The sequence below is a fragment of the Mastigoproctus giganteus genome, chromosome 5 (genome assembly GCF_048544385.1).
Source record: "Mastigoproctus giganteus isolate SK-2022 chromosome 5, ASM4854438v1, whole genome shotgun sequence".
Classification (NCBI taxonomy): domain Eukaryota; kingdom Metazoa; phylum Arthropoda; class Arachnida; order Uropygi; family Thelyphonidae; genus Mastigoproctus; species Mastigoproctus giganteus.
The window spans coordinates 240,652,288-240,671,017 of NC_143579.1; the positions used below are offsets into that span (position 1 = coordinate 240,652,288).

The 18,730-nt window shown below is 46.8% G+C and overlaps 1 protein-coding gene across 1 annotated transcript in view; it reads left to right on the plus strand.

The window, feature by feature from the left end:
• The first annotated feature begins 8,065 nt into the window (after positions 1–8,065).
• Positions 8,066–18,730, plus strand: part of LOC150086324 (bone morphogenetic protein 7-like) — an 80,529-nt gene continuing 69,864 nt past the window's right edge. The window contains exon 1 of the mRNA XM_090373833.1: positions 8,066–8,603. Coding sequence (XP_090229959.1) covers positions 8,264–8,603 — 340 coding nt within the window. The 5' untranslated portion in view covers positions 8,066–8,263. The remainder of the gene's footprint in view (positions 8,604–18,730) is intronic.

An 18,730-nucleotide genomic window follows, 5' to 3' on the forward strand; every position in this document is an offset into this window, starting at 1 on the left:
TTTCTGGATTAAAGATGACCCCATCTCTCATCCATGGTCATAAACCTTGGAAAGAAATTTGCTGGATCTGCTTGAAAACAATGCAAATGTTCACTTGACAACTGTTGCTCATTTGTTAAGAATTTTAGGATCTATTGTGCTGACATCTTTTGCATAGCCAGAACTATTATTGTGTGGTACACACATTCAGACGAGATGAGCAAGCTGGAAATGTGCGGAACTGTCACTCATCTATCACTCATCACCAGATCACGCACAACTTCTAGGGCGGCGCCTCCGTAGCCAGGTGAGCAGGAGCAGAAGTGCATAGCACACGCTTCTTGATTAGACCGGAGTTCGAGCCCGTGACCACCAAATACGGAAAGGTCGGGGAATGACCACCGCATATCCCCGGTGCAATATGGCCTTAGTTGCTAATGCTCCTAAAATAAAAATAACAAACAACAAACAAACAACTTCTGGGGCGATGGACATTTCAGATTTTCCATAGCGGGTTTCACCTTCCCAGCCGAGTCCAGAAGATGATCGACTGTAGGGCTTTATGCCCTGCAAAGCATCCTCCACTTTCAGCGTCCAGAAATGTACAGGTCTTGTTGTCTGATGAAGAGTCTTATATTCCTGGTACGTTTTCATCAATATACTGATGTTTAAAGTTGCTATAACGGCAGTTTGAGGTGAAACCGAGAAGACGCAAGTAACAAATAGCAACGAAGTGAGGCTTGCGATAACGTAAGCACAACCCATAGAGTCGACTAATCCAGTGGTTAAACCATTTACTGTTAATATGGAAGCCGCTTGATAAAATGAGTTAAAAGTCGATGAGTTTCTCATTCTTTTGGATTGGCGAGAATCTAATATAGTGGAGTCACGATTACCGCCTGAGCTGGAAGATAAAAAAAAAAAAAAAAAAACATTAAATAGGATTGGTCCTTTTGGGGAGGGAGACGACAGTGAGAAGATCGAATTTGAGGAAGAGCTGGAAAGGGTCATCCTAGGAACGAGTGTGATAATTATGGAAAATTTAAATGAACAGATAGAGAAAGAAGGAGTAGGGTTGAAGAGTGTTATTGGAACTTATGGATATGGATAAAGAAATGAAGAAGGCCAAAGGCTAGTGGATCTGTGCTTGCGAAAAAAGTAATACCTGGTTTGACAAGAAGCAACGAGATATAGTTGGAATGATGGATATCAAACATTAATAGATTATTTTATTATGGATAGAATATGGAGCAGGAAGGTGATAGATGTAAAGGTTATACTCTCAGGAAGTATGGACAGCGACCACAGACTGCTGGTGACCAAATTTAGGATAAGAGTTGAGAATAAAAATAAGAGTAGAATTGGACAAAAGATAAAGATTTGGAAACTGCCGAATCGAGAGAGAAGAGAGGAGCTCGAAGAGAAGATTAAAGAAAGAGTACCAAGTACAATGACAGAAGGCGTCAACGAGGAACGCGAAAATTTAAGAAGGTGATGGTTCGAACAGCTGTAGAGGTGTGTGTAGGCGGACTGGAGGAATCAGAAAGGAAACAAAGACACTGGTGGAATGACACAATAAAAAGGACAGTGAAACTGAAGAATGATGCTTTCAGGAAATTTATGAAAACAAAATTGGAAGAGGACAAAGAGATATATAATGAGAAGAAAAAAGTAGCAAGGGGAATTGTTAAAGGGGAAAAGGGCAAAAGTTGGAGGAGTTAGAAGACACTGGGAGTTTTCAGAGAGCCTTTTTCTGATATTCTTAGACTTTGAAGAGGCATATGATAGTGTGCAAAGAGAAAAAAGGGTAGGAAAGTTTGGAGAAAATAGTAATAGACAGGGAGGAGGTGGGATGATTAAAAATATGTATTTAAAGTGTAAAAGTTGTGTGAGGACAAAATTTAGGGATTCAGATTGGCTTTCATTGTCCAAGGGACTTCGACAGGATAGTGTATTGTCATGTAGTGTATTGTACTGTTTATTGTTGTCATGGACAATATCCTTGCAGCTGTGGACGATAAAAAAGGGGAACAGCGGTGTTTGCAGATGGTGTTGTCCTTTGGGCAAACAAGGAGGAAGAACTTCAAGAGAAACTAACACATTGTAAAAGAGTACTTAGTATAGTCTAAGGATAAGTGGCCAAAAAGCAAAGAGATGATGGACAGAGGGGGGGGGGGGGTGAGTGTAAAAGGCGCAGAATTGGGGAAGGAAGTGTTGCAGGTGATGGATAATTTTCACTACCTAGGAAGTTCATTAACAATGGATGGCAGCCTGCAGGGTAACAATGGAGGAAAGTTCCAATAAAGTGTACAAAGATGATAAATAGGGCGTATTTGGTCCCTATTTTGACCTATGCTGCTGAAACATGAAGGATGAATGAAAAGAATTCTAGCAGAATCGAAGCAATGGAAAAGAAGGTGTTAAGGACCATGCTAGATAAAACTAGAAGAGATAAAATAAGAAATACTGAATAAGAATGAATTTGGGAATAGAAAGTCTGAGGGGCAAAATGATTGCATCACGTTTGCGATGGTTTGGACACAAATTAAAGGAGTGATCTTGGATAGATTACCAAGAAGAATATTGCAAATGAAAATGGACAAGGAGAAACTGAGAGGAAGACCTAGGGAGAGATGGAAAGATCAGATTAGAGAAGATGTGGAAAAAACAGGGAATTAAGTGGGAGAGAATGACAGAAGACAAGATGTAGGAAGATAAAAACAGATGGAAGGCTTTGAGTCACCTGACTCAACCTTAGGTTGGAACAGTGAGGAAGATGATGATGGGTCTTGGAGATTCGCCCCAGGATCCATCATCATCTTCTGGGAACTTAATTAGAAAAACTCACTCAAAGTCTGTTTAATTGGAAAAAAGAGGTTTTGAATGAGTTGGTAACGACGATACTTTGCCTCTGAGGAAAGTGGATTTTGACTCAAGGAAGAAGAAGAGTACACAAAAGTATACAGCGCGTTTATTTAATTGGACACAAAATGTATTCTATAGTCGTGTTTTGATTTATGCTGTAAGACCTACGAATAAATCTACCCGCAAATCTTCGAATAAAAACATTTCTCCCTCCCCCTAACCTTTTCAATCCTCGCTGAATCAGGCGGGAGGTAGTGGCGAAATTTCCAGAAACAGTGTGCCGTGAAGAAACGAACGAACGAAGCGGATTGCCTCTCTTACGGGCCCTCGAAGATTTCCGGGACAAACAGAACCCCGGTGATCGCTGCGATTTCCAAAGTAATTATTCGCGATGTCGCCGCAGGGGAGATTGCAGAGAGATTAGACACTCCGAAGAAAAGTTTTCCTCAAACACCCTTCCCTCCCCATAATCTCCATCGGTAATTTTTCCCCAATTGCTGTCTTCTTCTTTCTCTCTTCGATAAATATACATCGCACATACATTGCTCGACAACACCCGTGGCGACCTTCGGTAGTCATCGATGCCAAGACCCGTTCAGGTTGCGCTCGAACAAGTTGGAAACGCTAAATATGAGGGTGAAGGTCAAAGGGCGTTGGCCAATCAGAGTGCGGTGGAAGTACGGGTTTATAGACGCGCCAGTAATGCAAATTGGCGATGTGTGTATCGACTGCGGGACCGGAGAGACCCTCCGTACGAGGGTGTGAGAATTGCTCCACTGAAATTGGCGTGGGTGGGTGCAGGAATGCTTCGAAGCGCTCTTTTATTAAGCGGAATCAAAGCTCGTAAGTGTGTACTCGGAATTTGTGCGGCAACTTTCTAACGAAAGGGGTCATTTCGACGAAAGAGAGCGTTACAGTTTCGACACCTAGACAAGGTGGCTCGACCAGCAGAACGCTCTGTTTGTTCGACAGAAGGCCCTGACGAGAGGGAAAAACGAGAGAAAAACATTACCCGTCGAACAGGCAGCCGGCGACAGCGGTTACGATAATTACCGAAATGCCGGTTGTACCTGCATCCACTGACCACCCCCTGCACGTTCTACGAACAGCCGGCAGGGATTATTATACCGCGGGTGACGTACGCCGCGACTCTAATTATTTGGATAACATCGGCCTTCTGTCAAGGGCGGAAATGAATGCAGAATTCTCTCTCTCTCTCTCTCTCTCGCCCCCTCCTCGTCTGTCCATCAGAACGCCCGAATCCACATTCGCAGCCGATGTCGAAAAGGGGTTTTCCCTCCCCAGTTCTTGTTTCAGTTATGCCCAGACCGACCAATTGCAGTTCGTTGAACCCCCGCCAGGAGACAACTTAAACTCTGACATTTCCCCGCCGTCAATCGATTCCGACCTGGGGAATTCTCTGAATGTGACTCACGTGGGGTTGGTTCCGCTAAATCACTTACCAGGTGAGCAACAGTTTCTGGTATCGACCTTTTCCGCAGAAATCGGACTGTTGCAGCTACGGCTATTTTTTTTTTTTTCTTTTTTGTTTTAACGCGATTTTCTGTGTATTCGGCAGGTGATGCGGACTCAGAGGGATCCGCGGAACAGCCGAAAGGTAGCGAGAAAAAAAGCGTTTCTGTTAAGCCGACCTTCTCGAACTCCCGTCATACACCTGGACATGTTGATGCGAGAGTGACTGTCTCTGTCTCCATGGCAACCACAAGACCATAGGTGTTTCTTCGCTTTTTTAAAAAATTTCTTTTATTGTTCATCTCCGAGAGCTCTCTCTTTTTCTTTTATGGGCGCGTGGGAGTTGGTTTCCGGAGTGGGCCTGTTCCCTCCATTCATTCGTAAGAAAGGATGACGGAAGCGGCAAGAATGCGCTCGCGAGTACAATTTCCTGGATGTGGACAACACCTGGCTGCAACACGCTACCGCACGATTGAATGCGATGCTGAGGGTGGGGGTGGGGGTGCGTGCTACGCTATTCAGCGCCAGTGTTTGCGGAGGATTTCACCTGTGAACACAGAGCGCGCTGCTTAACTGGGTTTCCCCAACGCACTTCCTCCACGCACACTCCGATAGAGCAAACAGATATCGGGCCGGCCCTTCGTAATTAATGATCTCAGCCGTTTTAATCTGCTTTCGGTGACGCCAGAGGTCGTGGCCGGGACACTGTCATGACTGTACTAATTACGCGCCCTTTGACTCAGGCCTGGGTGAGTAAGACGCGAATGCCGCTCTGGTCCCACACATTCCCAGAAGATGGCGCTACCAGTTATAATCTCATGTCCTTGGTAGGACAAATAAAGATTCTTTCTTTGTTTTTTTTGTAAATACTGTACGCAGAGTGGATATTAAAATTCAAACAGAAAACCACAGCCAAAAAAAAAGATTGGTCGAATAGAAAGATTGTATTTGAAGGCAACGATGAAAAATGAAAACAAAAGTATAGATTGCACGTTGTTGCGCATCAACAAGCATTTCGGGGCTCAACAAATATTTTCGAGTTAAAAAAGAAAAGAAAAATTATAATAATGACAAAAACGCCCCGAGGCGTGAGCAAAAATGATTGTCCCGGGTTCGCTTCCAGTAATACGCAGAAAGATTCCTGTTGCCCTTCAAGTTTTGTGGTTTTTGAAGGAGAAGAAAAGTCCTTTCCTCGCTGAAGGGTGCAACGTCCTTCTTTTTAAACTTCTTTTTGACGAGCTTTCTAAAAGCTGCTTTGTTAAAAAAAGGTTGAAGTCTGCTGTCCTCTTAAAGATCTCGTTAAAGTACCGATGGTTGGTACGTGCAAAACTCGGTTTCTTCGGGGGGCATCGAAAATTTCCTTCTTCTTCCACACTTCACCGGATCGTTAACTGGTCTAAAAAGTTGAAATCTAAAAGCAATGGAAAGGAATTTAAAGTAGAATTCTTAATTCTGGAGTTGAAGTGTCTTCTTATGCAAAAATGTGTTTAATAAGCGACTTGTGTGCTCTTTCGATATCTTTCCCAAAGCGCTAACTGGTTGCTGACGAAGTCATCGAGGGATTAGAGCCACCACCTTTTGGCAGATTTTGATCACACAATTCGTGTCGAAGAAATCTCTAAAAGAACGTTTAAGAAGACCAAACATCGAAGACGTCTTTCTAACAATAATAAGAATATTGGACATTTTTGACCAATATTCTCGGTTGCACTAGCACGATTGATGAAGGTTACCCAGAGGTTAATCAACCTATTTGGATGAGGTATCTTAAGTTACCATACATTTTGTAGTAGGAAAAAATATCTTTTATGGTAGTCTGTAAACGTAATGTCATCTGCATAACCTGGTCCTCTTGAAAGAGTTATCCACATCAGTGAAACATTATCCACATTTTCAACTGAATAATTTAAAGAGAGCGTTCGGGTCAGGTTCTCGAATTAATGGTTGCGCTCCGTTTGTGGTTGCCCCTTTTACAGTGGGGTAGGGCAGGGGCAGCGTAATCGCAATGCGAACGCGTAGCTGTGGACTGGTGACATCGCATTTGTAAGGACATAAAGAGGTAACCGTGAATTGGAGGGAGTGTAGCGCGCAGACCAGCAATAATTTTGGACCACGTGATCGCTGAAAAAAATCTCTTCGGCTGCGTCACCTCGTTTTTTTTCCCCTGTAATCGTCCCTTAATTTTTCCTACGCCTTCGCCGGTACGCCTGCTGTGGTTGCTATAACAACGCATCCCCGAGATCGGAGTGGTCTGCGAAAGACAAAAAGCGCAACTGCGTGGATTTAAAGTACTACTGCGCATCTCCGAGCGGATGGCGTGGGAATTGCGTCCTACAACAACAACAGGGGTCCAGAAGGGGGAGAACCGCGGTAAGAGGTGCCTCTCTGTAACGCTATTCCTCGACATTTCGGAGAATCGAGAACGATGTTGTGACAGGACAGAACGATTTGTCCTGTCGCAACCCGTGAGAGCGGACGCGCATCTCCGTTCGAAAGAACCCCCCCCCCCCCCCCCTCTCTGATCGACTCTAATGAAGCGGCATTTGTCAGCTGTCCCGCTACAGCACGTGCTAACGGACGCGGTGTTGTTCGCAGCTGGGCGTGGCCCGTCCGCAGAAAGTTGGCGCTTTAATGAGCGTAGCTGGTACTGCGTCCGTGCAACTCGGAATAACGAATTATCTCATCGGCGGGATGACGTCATCCCACGTGACCTATTAGCGTTAATTGGGCCGCGAAGTCACTTCCTTTCGGCTCACCCTTGGCGGCAGATGAGTCGTACTTCGTCGAAATGTCCCAATTTCGCGTCGTCGCCAGGCGGTGATTCTTTCGGGAGAGTAAGGGTGACGTAAGGGATAGTGCCCGTCCCTGGAAATTGAGTCGATCGGAGCTCGGTGGTGCAAATGAGACCAGGGCCCCCTCCCCCCCATCAGTTTGGGCTCTTTTTTTCATTCATACACGCTGCGAGATGCAGAAGACGTTTGTTTGGTGTTTGCTCAAACTTCACCCCTTTCCGTGTACATCGTCAGAACACGGAAAGAGGTTAAGAGACGTTGCAAAATCTCCGGAGGTGTCGGCCGCTTCCTTATGAGAATGACGTCACTCGGCGTTGTATCTCTGATGCGATATCGATTGCAGTTCGGGCGAAAACAAACGGGGGCTTTTTCCTTGATTGGTCCACTGATTAGCGCGAGGAATCGTTCTGCACTCTTCTGTCTTCATTCCTCTTTCTGAGCACGCAGCGAACTGACGAAGCTTTTCTTAAATCCGAATTAAAAACATCGGTTGATGGCGAAGTCGGCGAGCGTCAAACACACCCTTTTCATCCACAACAATTTATTTGTTTCTAATTTTTTTATTTTGCACGTTTGAAAAATAGTTTGATTGAAATAATAAATGTTTCGCGACCCACAGATCAATTGGTAAACACGGGTGGGGGAGGAAGACACCAGCTCGTACTCACTTGGTCGCCCCGTCCAGTTATCGATTGTTTCCATGGTTACCTGCCTCGTTAACGACTTCGTTGTTTCTATTTCTTATCCCCGCGCGGGGGGGGACAGCGAACGGAGTGGGGGGAGCGTTACAGTTCTGCTTCTCGGAGTACCCGACTTCGGAATTCCCGCGTAATGCGTTACCACCGCGTGCGTGCAGGCCAACGCCTATTCGCCAGCGCGGAGCAGCGTGGGGTGCGCCGATAACGCCTCTCGGCGGCCACACATTTAAGTTCACGGCTGCCCGTCGTTTTCCGTCAGTTCTCGCGCGCGCTGGGTCATTTGAACGTCGTCGGGTGAACCGCTGTGCCGTTACAAGTCGTCGGCTTCGCGTCTCCGCCACGTGTGCATCATCGCAGTCGCCGACGGAGCAACGTCACCGACAATCCCATGGATACCGCGCGCTGTCTCGTGCCGACTTGAGGGGCCCGACATGAGACCCCCGCACACATACAAGCATGAGTAGACGATGGATTGTGCTTTTAGTGTGGTTTACCCATCGCCTCGCGTGCTTCGTGCACACCCTTCCAGTGGACCAAGTGACGCCCCACGCCCACATGGAGTCCGAACTCGGATTCATCAAACGGAGGATCCTGGCCGACCTCGGACTGTCCAGGGTCCCCGACATGTCCAAAGTGAACACCTCTCGCGAGGAGATGCGGCGCATCCGACAGCTCTATGAGCGTGCCGTCGAAGAGAGCGAGCGAGAGGACAGGGAGGAGGAAGAGGAGGAGGAGGGCGACAGCTGGGACGAGGACGAACGTGATGTGCACAGGGTGTACACTTACAGAGACTCAGGTGAGTGCGTTTCCTTTTCTTTCTCTTCAATGTCTCGCGATGGACGCATTCTTTTCTATTTCTTATGTTTCCACGGTTACTCTTTCAGTGTTTCCTTCGCCACTGTTTGCCCTTCCCCCACATCTGCACCATATGTACACTGTGAAGAAATACAGAACTTCTGTAAATGCCAGAAGTATTCTGTGTTGAATAAGTTTTGCGTTGGGTGTGCTGGCATTTGGCCGCGGGATCCCTGATGGGACCCCACGTTGCCCGCACACACCCCTAGGAGGTAGCCAGGCTGCCCATTATTCTCTGGCTAGTCTCTGCAGGGTCGCCTAAGCTTCCTGACAGAGACCAATGTAAAAAGAAAAAAAGAGCGAGAGTTATAGCGGGTGGACCTTGGAGTCAAGAAAAGGGGGAGTGGATCCCCCCCCCCCACACACATCCACTTTTGACTTAGTTTTCCGCCGTGTTGAATCTGGACTCGTTCGAAGCAATCGCAGTTTGTGCGGAAGCGGCCCGCAATCTGACACGACGAGACCAGTCCGTCACGGCTGTAACTCCCACGCGGGGACGGGGTGGCATCGCAAATATGTGCAGCATCGCACGTGGTTCGCATTCTCGGACGGGTGTCTCCGTAACTGGTTTTTACGAATGCCGAGACTGACGGAGGTCGCGCGAAGTGTTTATTCGAAGAAATATTCGGAGCAAAAAATGTCCTCTAAAGGGAACGGCGCCTTAAATAAACCCAGCCGGGGTCTGAGGGAGTTAAAATTAACTTCGGGCCGCTGAAATCTGCCAAACAACTTAAAAATGCCGAATTTAACGGCGGGGGGGCATTTCGGAGCGGCGGTGCGCGCACTTATAACTGCACGCTGTGTACACTGCTTCCACAGAAGTTATAGGCACACCTGTCCTTTTTTCGTTTTCTTCAAATGACGTCACAGCCTTCCTTCCCTCCCACGATGGAGAGCGACTCCGCTTTCGTATATTTTTTTTCTCGAAGAAATTCCGCTCCTCTGGACGTGGACCGCAGAAGACCTGGGTGCGTTCGGAGCACCGCGCAGTTTCGCAATTTTGTCAACTGGAGCTTAATATTTGCCCAGTGCGTGTCATAAGGTGAATTAAGCGATAAGGAAAGGTCACGCGGATAACCTTTCTATACGATGTTGCAACGTCCCACCGGTTGGTATTTTGCGCCAGACAAAGCGGCGCACGACGGGGGCAACGTTGTTTGCGAACGAGAGGGGCGGGAGAACTGTTTCGCACAGCGTCAACACCAACCCTTTTATCCATGGCCGACGTCGAACAACCCCCCATTCTCGCAGCGACCCCGCAACGAGTGGCTGCAGCCCGGAATTTCACCCCACAGGGAGGGAGGCGGAGGATGTTCCCCTGCGATGCATTGTTGCAAACGAGTCCTCGTCTTGGACCCTCTGCGCTTGCTGAGGTCACTACCTCTTCGCTCTCTCTTCGGCTAGGGGCGTACCATCGCCCTCGCACTTGTAAGCCTCCGAGGTAATACCGCCAGCAGACTGCGGAGGTCTTGACCCTTTCCATTTATAACAGAGCGGTTACGAGCAGCTCTTTGACAACGGTGTTCCTCTCGTGACGCCTCATCTTTCACCGTTATCCGTCACGGACCGGTCCTGTGAACTGTAACCTTTCTTCGGGTCAGTGACGGGGTTGCTGCCCGCGCTTTCTTCCGTCCTTCGCTCGCGAAGTGACGTCGACAGAATTCGAATTTCGATTCGCCCCGACAAAGGTCGAGAAGTGCGGTCGCGGTGCGTTGGCACCCCTTTGACACTTCGTGGTAGCGAGGACACCTTTGTGTAACCCCCCGTGGAGGGCGAGGGATGACAGGACGAGTATTTTGAGACGGTGATGCCGCCGTTGCATCACCTCGTTTCATCACGACTGGAAATTCTCCGAGAAACAGCGACCTTCGCGGGGGGGCTCCCACCGCCCCATCCCTCTTCACGGCAGATAAGATAAAGTCGGATGATGAAAGATCGCCCTTGTTTAACATAAATAGCGGGTGTGGCGACGGGTGAGTTCACAACACCCGACTCCGTTTGTTGCTCATCGCTGCCGTTGCCCCCCGCGGCTGCAACGTCTGCCTCCGAATATTTCTGGCGTTCGCGTGACCAGTTTTCTTTAAGACGCGCCTCGAACAGAGTCTACAATACGATCTAAGCCAGAAGGCCGAGAAGTCGAACGGAGACTGAAATGCGTGCGCAACTTTTGCTGCGGACACTGCGAGCAAAGTCCGACACGCATTGTGACGATCCAGACACGCTCGCTTTGTTTCGCCGCTTTTGTAAATAATTTCTGTTTTCCTTTTTGTTCCCCCTTGGGGGAAGGAGGAACGCGAACCTTTCCTCGGAACACGCAGAAAATAGCCGAGGAGTCCCGCGGGAACCCTTTTGTGTGTGGAACTTGGTGCTGGAGGAGCCGTTAAAGGGGCAATGGGAAGATGTGGGTTTGGCAGATGATGTTGCCGTAAATGTGGAAATTGAAGATGGAGAAGGCAGGAAGAATATTGGGTTGAAGATATCGAGTACGAAATCTAAATGTTTATTGGTCAAGGGATCTTTGAGTCAGAATAGGTTTTCAACCGTGACATCTGCACAGCTTGCCTTGGGCATTGCCCCCGAAATCAAGAACTTGGGAGTGATGATGTGGACACGAGATTAAACTTTCTCCCACATCAGGTTTATGAGAGAGAAAGTCGAGATGATTTATGGAAAACTGAAGCGTAAGTAAAAGTCGATTTGGGTATCGATATATTGCGTTTTTATTGGAATCGCAACCTAAGCGTGTGGAGCTTGGGAAGCTATTGTTGAGGACTCAGTGATCAGATGGCATCTTTATGGACCACAAAGGTCTGCCGTTTTCAGTATAACCTGTGCTTGTCGGACGATCTCCAACGATGTGCTTCGGGTCATCGCGGGACAAAAATCGATAAATTTAGTGATTGTAGAGAGATTTCCATATTAGGAGGAATCAAAGTTCTGAAATGATGGCAATTAGATCGTGTCCTAAAACGGGAAAGGTCTACACTAAGAGAGATGCAACTGAAGAAAAGAAAAGATTTCAATTGGAGTCGGTGGAGATTGACAAAGTCATTGGAGGTCGTATGACAACGGAAGCGTTACTGATCAGATGATTCCCGATTTTAGAGAAAAATTCAGAAATTGTCTAGGTTGGGCCTTTGGTTGTGACTGGCCATGGTGTGAGGGTAAGAATTTGGCGGCTCGGGACTGAGGATAATGGCAGTTGTGTGTGTTGGAAGTTTAGAAATGATGGAGCACAATTCTATAATGTTAGAGATGTGCTGTTGGAAGAAATAAGTATTATTTCTTGGAACAGCTCCGAGGAAGAGGGAATAATGTTCCTTCTTCCTTGGAGCTGTGGAGTCTCTTTGAAACTAGGCACATTTATGTTGTTTTTATTGATTTGTTTACAGTTAAAACTTTCTGGTTTTACTCGTTTCATTTATATGTGAGTTTTATAATGCACATTATTTATTTCTAAGCAGCGATGTGTAGTAGTAGTAGTAGTGGCATGTGATGCAAGAAAGCCAGTGTATGAGCTTATGCAGCACCAGCCAAAAAAAAAAATCACAGCATTCCCTCCAAATGCCTGTCCAGTTTTGAATTTATGCCCCCTTAGGTTCGTAATCTAAACAAGTGGAAGGATCCCATCAGAATTCAGCGTCCTCAACCCATTCAAGGCTTTATACACCTTAATCAGATCACCGCACAGGTGTCTAGTCTCCAGCCACTGCAATTTGCAGCACTTAAGCCTCTCTTGGTAAGAGGATCCCTTCATTCCCCTCACCAATCTTGTTGCCCTTCTCTGTACACGCTCAAGTAAATCTAAATCCTTCTTAAATGAGGCCTCCAGACCTGTACGCAGTACTCATGACCATTGCCTTATACAGAGGGATAATCACCTCCTTTTCCCTACTAGCAAAATTCCCATATATCATTGACTGAGATTTTCTGACTGCTCAATTACTCCTAGGTCTTTTTCCTTTTCTATCACCTTAAGTGTAGTACCACACAGTTGGTACGTTTCTCTGGGATTACTTCTACCCATATGCAGTACTTTGCATTTGTCAAGGTTAAACTTCAGTTGCCACTTCTTAGCCCATCTGCCCAAATTATCTAGATCCTGTTGCAGTAGCACACTGCCATTATTGTCCTTAACAACCCTGCCAACCTTTGTATCATCTGCAAACTTCGACATTAAGCCTGATATACCTTCATCAATATCATTGATAAATATACAAAACAACAGAGGACCCAACACCGAACCCTGTGGGACTCCACTAATAACATTAGTCCACGAAGAGCAGCGCTCATTGATTACCATCCTTTGTCTTCTCCCCCTCAACCATCCTTTTATCCATTGTAGCAACTTACCCTTAGTACCATTCTGCTCCAATTTGTACAATAGTCTTCCATGCGCAACAGTGTCAAAAGCTTTCCTGAAATCCAAATATATGATATCAAAATTATTTTTTGCATCCAGTTCCTTTGTAACCACATCATAATATCCTATCAAATTTGTCAGACAAGACTTTCCCTTAACAAACCCATGCTGTGTACATAAATTTTACGCGTTTTTAGAGACAAAAGAGAACTGTTGAAAGTTTAATAGATAGTAGCAACCCTCCTCCACGTGGCTGGGGTTGGAAACTTTGTCACCAGAAGCCGAATTTTTTTAGGTGGAGGCAAAGGCCAAGTTGGTCGTAATCAAAAAGTTTTTGGAATGCTTCAATTTTGTTAATTAGTCTTTATGCGAGGATTCGACGATTGGCACAACAATGGCTTCACAACAGCGTATCTGAACTTTTTGAACTGGTAAGTTCAACACGTTTACCCCATTCACTGCCGCCTGACTCAGAATTTGTTCCAAGTCAGGCGGCGTCGTACGCACAAGTGTAAAGTGTAAAGTGTATTCGTGTCAAACGGCACCAGGGGTTTTCCCCCATCTCCGCGTAGTATACATTGTCATGTGAAACAGAACACTGTTGAGGCCAGAGATTTAAAAGTGTGTGGATATTGTACATGTGTACTGTCGTGTACCGTTGTTCATCTGGTCATTTAGCCGCTGGACCCCTACTGAGGCCCAACGTTGCCCACACTTGGCCCCGTGGAGGCAGACCAGGTACACCAGTTTTACAATTATTTACTCTGGCAGGCCCTGCCACCTAATTTCCTGAGATTTCAGTGGCTAGGACCTATGTAAAAAAAAAAAAAAAAAAAAAAAAAAAAAAAAAAAAAAATGGGGTAGACGCTAGAGGTTTAGGTAAGGCCGAGATAGGTTTTAAATGAAGGTAGGTTAATTTTTTACATTGAAATTTAGCAGCATGCAGTGGGACATTCACGGTCGGTAAAGGTAGAGTGGGGGAAGACTGAAGATTGGGGGGAACAGATAGAAGTATGGGAACGAAAGAGAAGGCGATCCCAGGAGTGTCAGTGGAGCAAGCCCCACCAGGGAGGAAAGGGGGGGACAGGGGAGGGGATGAGACAGAGGCCTATCTCTTCCCCTTCCCTGCCTAGGGATGGGGTTTTAAAAGTGAACTGGGCAAAGGTGCCTAGTTTAGAACGCCAGGCGGCGTGCTGAAGCAGAGCTGCTGTGGTCATGTGGTCCAGTCATTGCGTCGCACATGGGAGAAAGAGTCCCGTCCAGAGAGAGATCATTGTCTAGTAGGAGTCCGCATATATGGTGTCGGATCGTCTATCATTTGCAATGGATGTTCAATCCTAGGAGACAGGGAGAGTGAGGTCCCACCATAACGGCCATAGTCTGGTTCAGTTTGGATGCTCATCTGCAGGGAGCCCTGGGCTAATGGCGTGCATTATTGATTGCAATTTGTGTTCTCCTTCTTGCAAATAAGTCTTGTGCAAATTTGGCGAGCGCACTATATTCATCGAAGCTGTCCAGGAGATGGTGTTCCTGGTCCTGAGGTAAGTAAGTTAGTCTGGTGATTAAGATTCCGCGTAGGTCGTCGTACAGTGGACATTGGTGCATCAAATGTTGCCAGCTCTCGCGTTCCCCACATGGACAATGTGGGTCCTCCACAAGCCGAAAGGCTGCAAGTTTTTCATTGAAAGGGCCGTGACCCGTCAGGAGGTAAGTGGAGTGCAGTCCTGGGTGGAGCCAAGGCGGTGATTTAGGGTACACTTTGTGTATTTCCGGAAAAAATTTCCTTGTCACTTCTCCTTTGGTACTGTTTGTCCAGCGGGTTTGCCACTCTTGCTTTAGATGCCCTAATAATCGGGTTTTTTCTGTCTTTCTGTCATTTGTAAGTTCGATGGTGTACCCCATGAATGTGACGGGCATCCCTTTAGATAGGTAGTATGACAGGCCACACCTGACAATCTCCAGGTCCAGCGGGAGAACCCCCGCCAGCACCTGGAGCGCATGCGTACTGACAGTCCTGCATGCGCGGGTTATTGTTAGAAGGATTGATCTCTGGATTGAATCAAGAATTCTTTTATTTACGGCCATGGCTGTCTTGTGGAACCAGATTGGAGCAGCATATGAGATTGCTGGTATAAATGTAGCCTTATAGTAGAGAGAGAGTGTTCGCTTTTTCAGGCCCCAGTCACGCCTTGTAACACGGGCTACCAGTGCAGAGTAGTTTCTAATTTTTATTCTTAGTTGCTTGAGATGAGGTTGGAAGGAGAGATTGTTGTCAAGGATGACACCTAGATATTTCATTTGGGTGGTAAACTTTATCGTTTTTCCTTTTATTTTAATTTGCGGGGGTCTTCTGATATTTAATGATCCTTTGAGAAGGATCGACGTTGTTTTTGTCGGTTCAATTTGTAGGAAGTTTTCTTCCGCCCATTGTTGTAGGATCTCTAGGGCATGGTTTGCCTGTATCTCCAGTTGGGCCCTGGAGTCTGCAGCCACCATCAGTGCAAGGTCATCTGCGAAGGCTTGACACTTTACTTCCCCCAAGTTGGTGTCAAGGAAGTCGTCGAAGACTATATTCCAAAGCAGGGGGCCAAGAACGGACCCCTGCGGGCATCCTCTATGGATATTTCTTGTTATCCTTTGGAAGGGCGCTATGACTTCAATTCTTCTTTGGGACAGGTAAGCTTTGATAGTATTGTAAAGGTTTATGGGCGTATGAGCTTTGCGGAGTCTGCCAAGGACGCTTGGCCACCAGAGAGAGTCAAACGCCCTAGCAAAATCCACAGCGATCACCAGGAAATATTTACTTTGGCATGAATTGGCAGTATTTATAAGGTTCCTGATGGCTTCGATTGTTGACAGTCCCGGCCTGAAGCCATATTGGTTTGCTGCCTCTAGGTTTGCTATGGAGTAATACTGTTGAATCCGCTTGTATAAAAGTCTTTCATAGAGCTTGCTCAAGACCGACAGCAAAGCAATGGGCCGATAGGAGGTCGGAAGAGTTGGGTTTCTGTTAGGATTTTTTAGGATTAATTTTGTATTGGCAATTTTCCAGTCCTTGGGGAAGTACCCCTGTTTCAGACAACAGTTATAGAGTCGAAGTAGGAGTCCTGGTGTTAAATCCACAACACGCTTAATGATTTCCGGTTCAAGCATATCCTTGCCCGGGCATTTTCTAGTTTTTATCTGCGCAGCAGCGCTCTGAAGCTCTTCCTGTGTGAACGGCTGTTCCTGGTTGTCAGTGGCGTAGTCATCGTTTTCTTTACAAAGCCTGCATTGTGCTTGGGACTGCGGGTAAACCTGCTCCTTGAAGATCGAGTTGAGGATGTTTTCAATCGACTGCTCCCACGATGTTGTAAGCAGTCCCTGCGGTGTTCTGGTAGTAGTAAGGATTTCCCCCCTGGGGAGTTTGTTGGTGGTAACTTTATATACCACCCCCCAGGGATCTGTGTTTCCCATGTTGGAGACGAGTTGCTCCCAGGAGTTTCGTTTGCTTCTTCTGATCGAGTCCGTATACAAGTTTCTGGCAGCCTTGTAGCGCTGTCTCATGACTTCTACTTCAGCTTCTGGCCAAGAGCGCCGGGCTCTTTGAAATTCTTTCCTGCGCATGATGACTTCCTTCCGCAGTGACTGCAGATCCCGATTCCACCAAGGCACTGCCCCTGGGGATGGAATTTTCTTCTTAATTGCTATCTTGCTGACTTTGGTGATGAGTTCCGTAATCTTTCGTTGAAGGAGGTCCGGATCCTCTTCCAGCATCAGGTCCTGCTCTCCAGCATTTACTGCTGTGAGGAGCTTCTCAGCAAACAGATTCCAGTCTGCCTTGTTTATTGCATATCGGTTGTCCAGTTGTCTTGGGATCTGAGTTCTGGTTAGTGTCCTAGAGATTTTCAGCGTGATGACACGGTGATCGGAGGTTGTCCAGGAGTTTTCTACCCTCCAGTCAGAGACGTGGGCGGCCGTGTTGGTGGACGCAAGTGAGATATCAATTGTTGCTTCCCACAGTGTATTGCAAAAGGTGGGGAGTTGGTGCGGCTGGTTGAGTATGGCTAGGGGTGACCCCGCAAGGAAGTTTTCCAAGAGCTGGCCATTATTTGTTCCTCTTCTATCTTCGGTTGCACTATGCCAGGCAGGCGAGCGGCAATTGACATCTGCTCCGACGATGATTTTCTGGTTTGGAAGGACATCCAAGAGGTGTTGAAGGTAGTTTATGGCAAAAGTGATTTCTACCCCCGGTCTACAATATAAGGAGACCACATAGAAGGAACCTATGGGTGTGATTACGTGGGCGCAAGCTGCCCAGGTCGTACATAACTGTGTCACTTTGGTGGCTGTTATATTAGGATTCCTGATGAGCACCGCCGCCCAGGGAGTGTCTTCATCACACTGAATGGTCTTGTAAGTCAAAGGGTACCCCTTTACCTTTTTTGCGTTGGAATATGGCTCTTGGACAATAATTATATCGGCATTTTCCTCGTCGGCCTTCACTCTGAGCTGGTCAGCCACTGCTCTGGCCCGCTGTGCGTTGTGCTGAAAGATTTTGATTTCCGTGGTATTGAATTGTTTTGGCCTAGTTCCCATAATCGGTCCTGCTCTGGTACATACTCTTGGCTTTTGTATACGACGGGCACTTAGGATCTCTTATGGAATGATTGCTATTCATTTTCGCTGCCTTGCAGTTCGCACAGACGGGTTCTTTGGACTTGTTTGGGCAGCTATTAAAGTTGTGCCCTTTGTCGGAGCAGTGGCCGCATGTTGTTGTTGTTTGAACACAGGTGTGGGAAGTGTGGCCGAACCTGCAGCATTTAAAGCATTTGGGAACGATCACATGTTCCCTGAAGCGGTGACAGCTCCACTCGATGTATATTCTCGTTTGGGTTTTTATCGCTTGCCAGGCCTCCGGGGAGAACTCCACAATCCAGTTATTGGCGTTTCTGTCTTTAGGCTTGGTCGCATATTTTGGAATTACTGACCTTTGCGGGTTTTGGTCGGGGAGCCGATCCCGAAGGTTCCTTGTAAAGATTTCCTCTGTTAGTTGTTGTGGGGTAATATTTTTTCCAACGTCAAAAATAATAGCAGTTGGTCCCCTTCTCTTTGGCAGCTCTGCAGTTAAGCCTAAAGTCGCGATTTTAGGATTCCCTATTATACCTTGTATTTCTTCTCTCGTCTCAGTTTCTATCGCTATTCCCGTACTTCTAATCTTCCTTATTGACTTGATTCGTGTTGTCTTGAAGTCGTCTTTCATTGATTCCATTACTTTAGTTTTAATTTCCTCACTGGTGGTTGCTGGTTCACTCTCCTTCGGTCTTAGGATGATCAAATTTGGCCGCTGGACAGGTGGTTTCTTTTTTGTTTGCGCTACATCTGCCGAGGGAGAGGGAGCGGCGGGTGTCCTCAGCGCAGCAGAGTAAGAGAGAGAGCGCTGTGGCATTTGCTTTTCTCTCCCTTCCATGAAAGCTTCAAGCTTAGCTTTCGCCCTTTCTTGTTGGAGGTGTTCGTTCATTGCGATGGTTTCCAGTTTGTTCCAAAGGATTACTATGTCTCCTCTGACGGCCGTAGTGATCCTATTGTTGTTGTCTTTCATTATATTTTCCAGCTTGGTTCGAAGTATCGAGACCTGATCCAACACAGTATTTTTGTCAGTAGTGGGAGCTGGGAGAGGGCGAGCTGGAGTAGCAGGGGAGGTCTGCACATATCCGTCCAAGGAT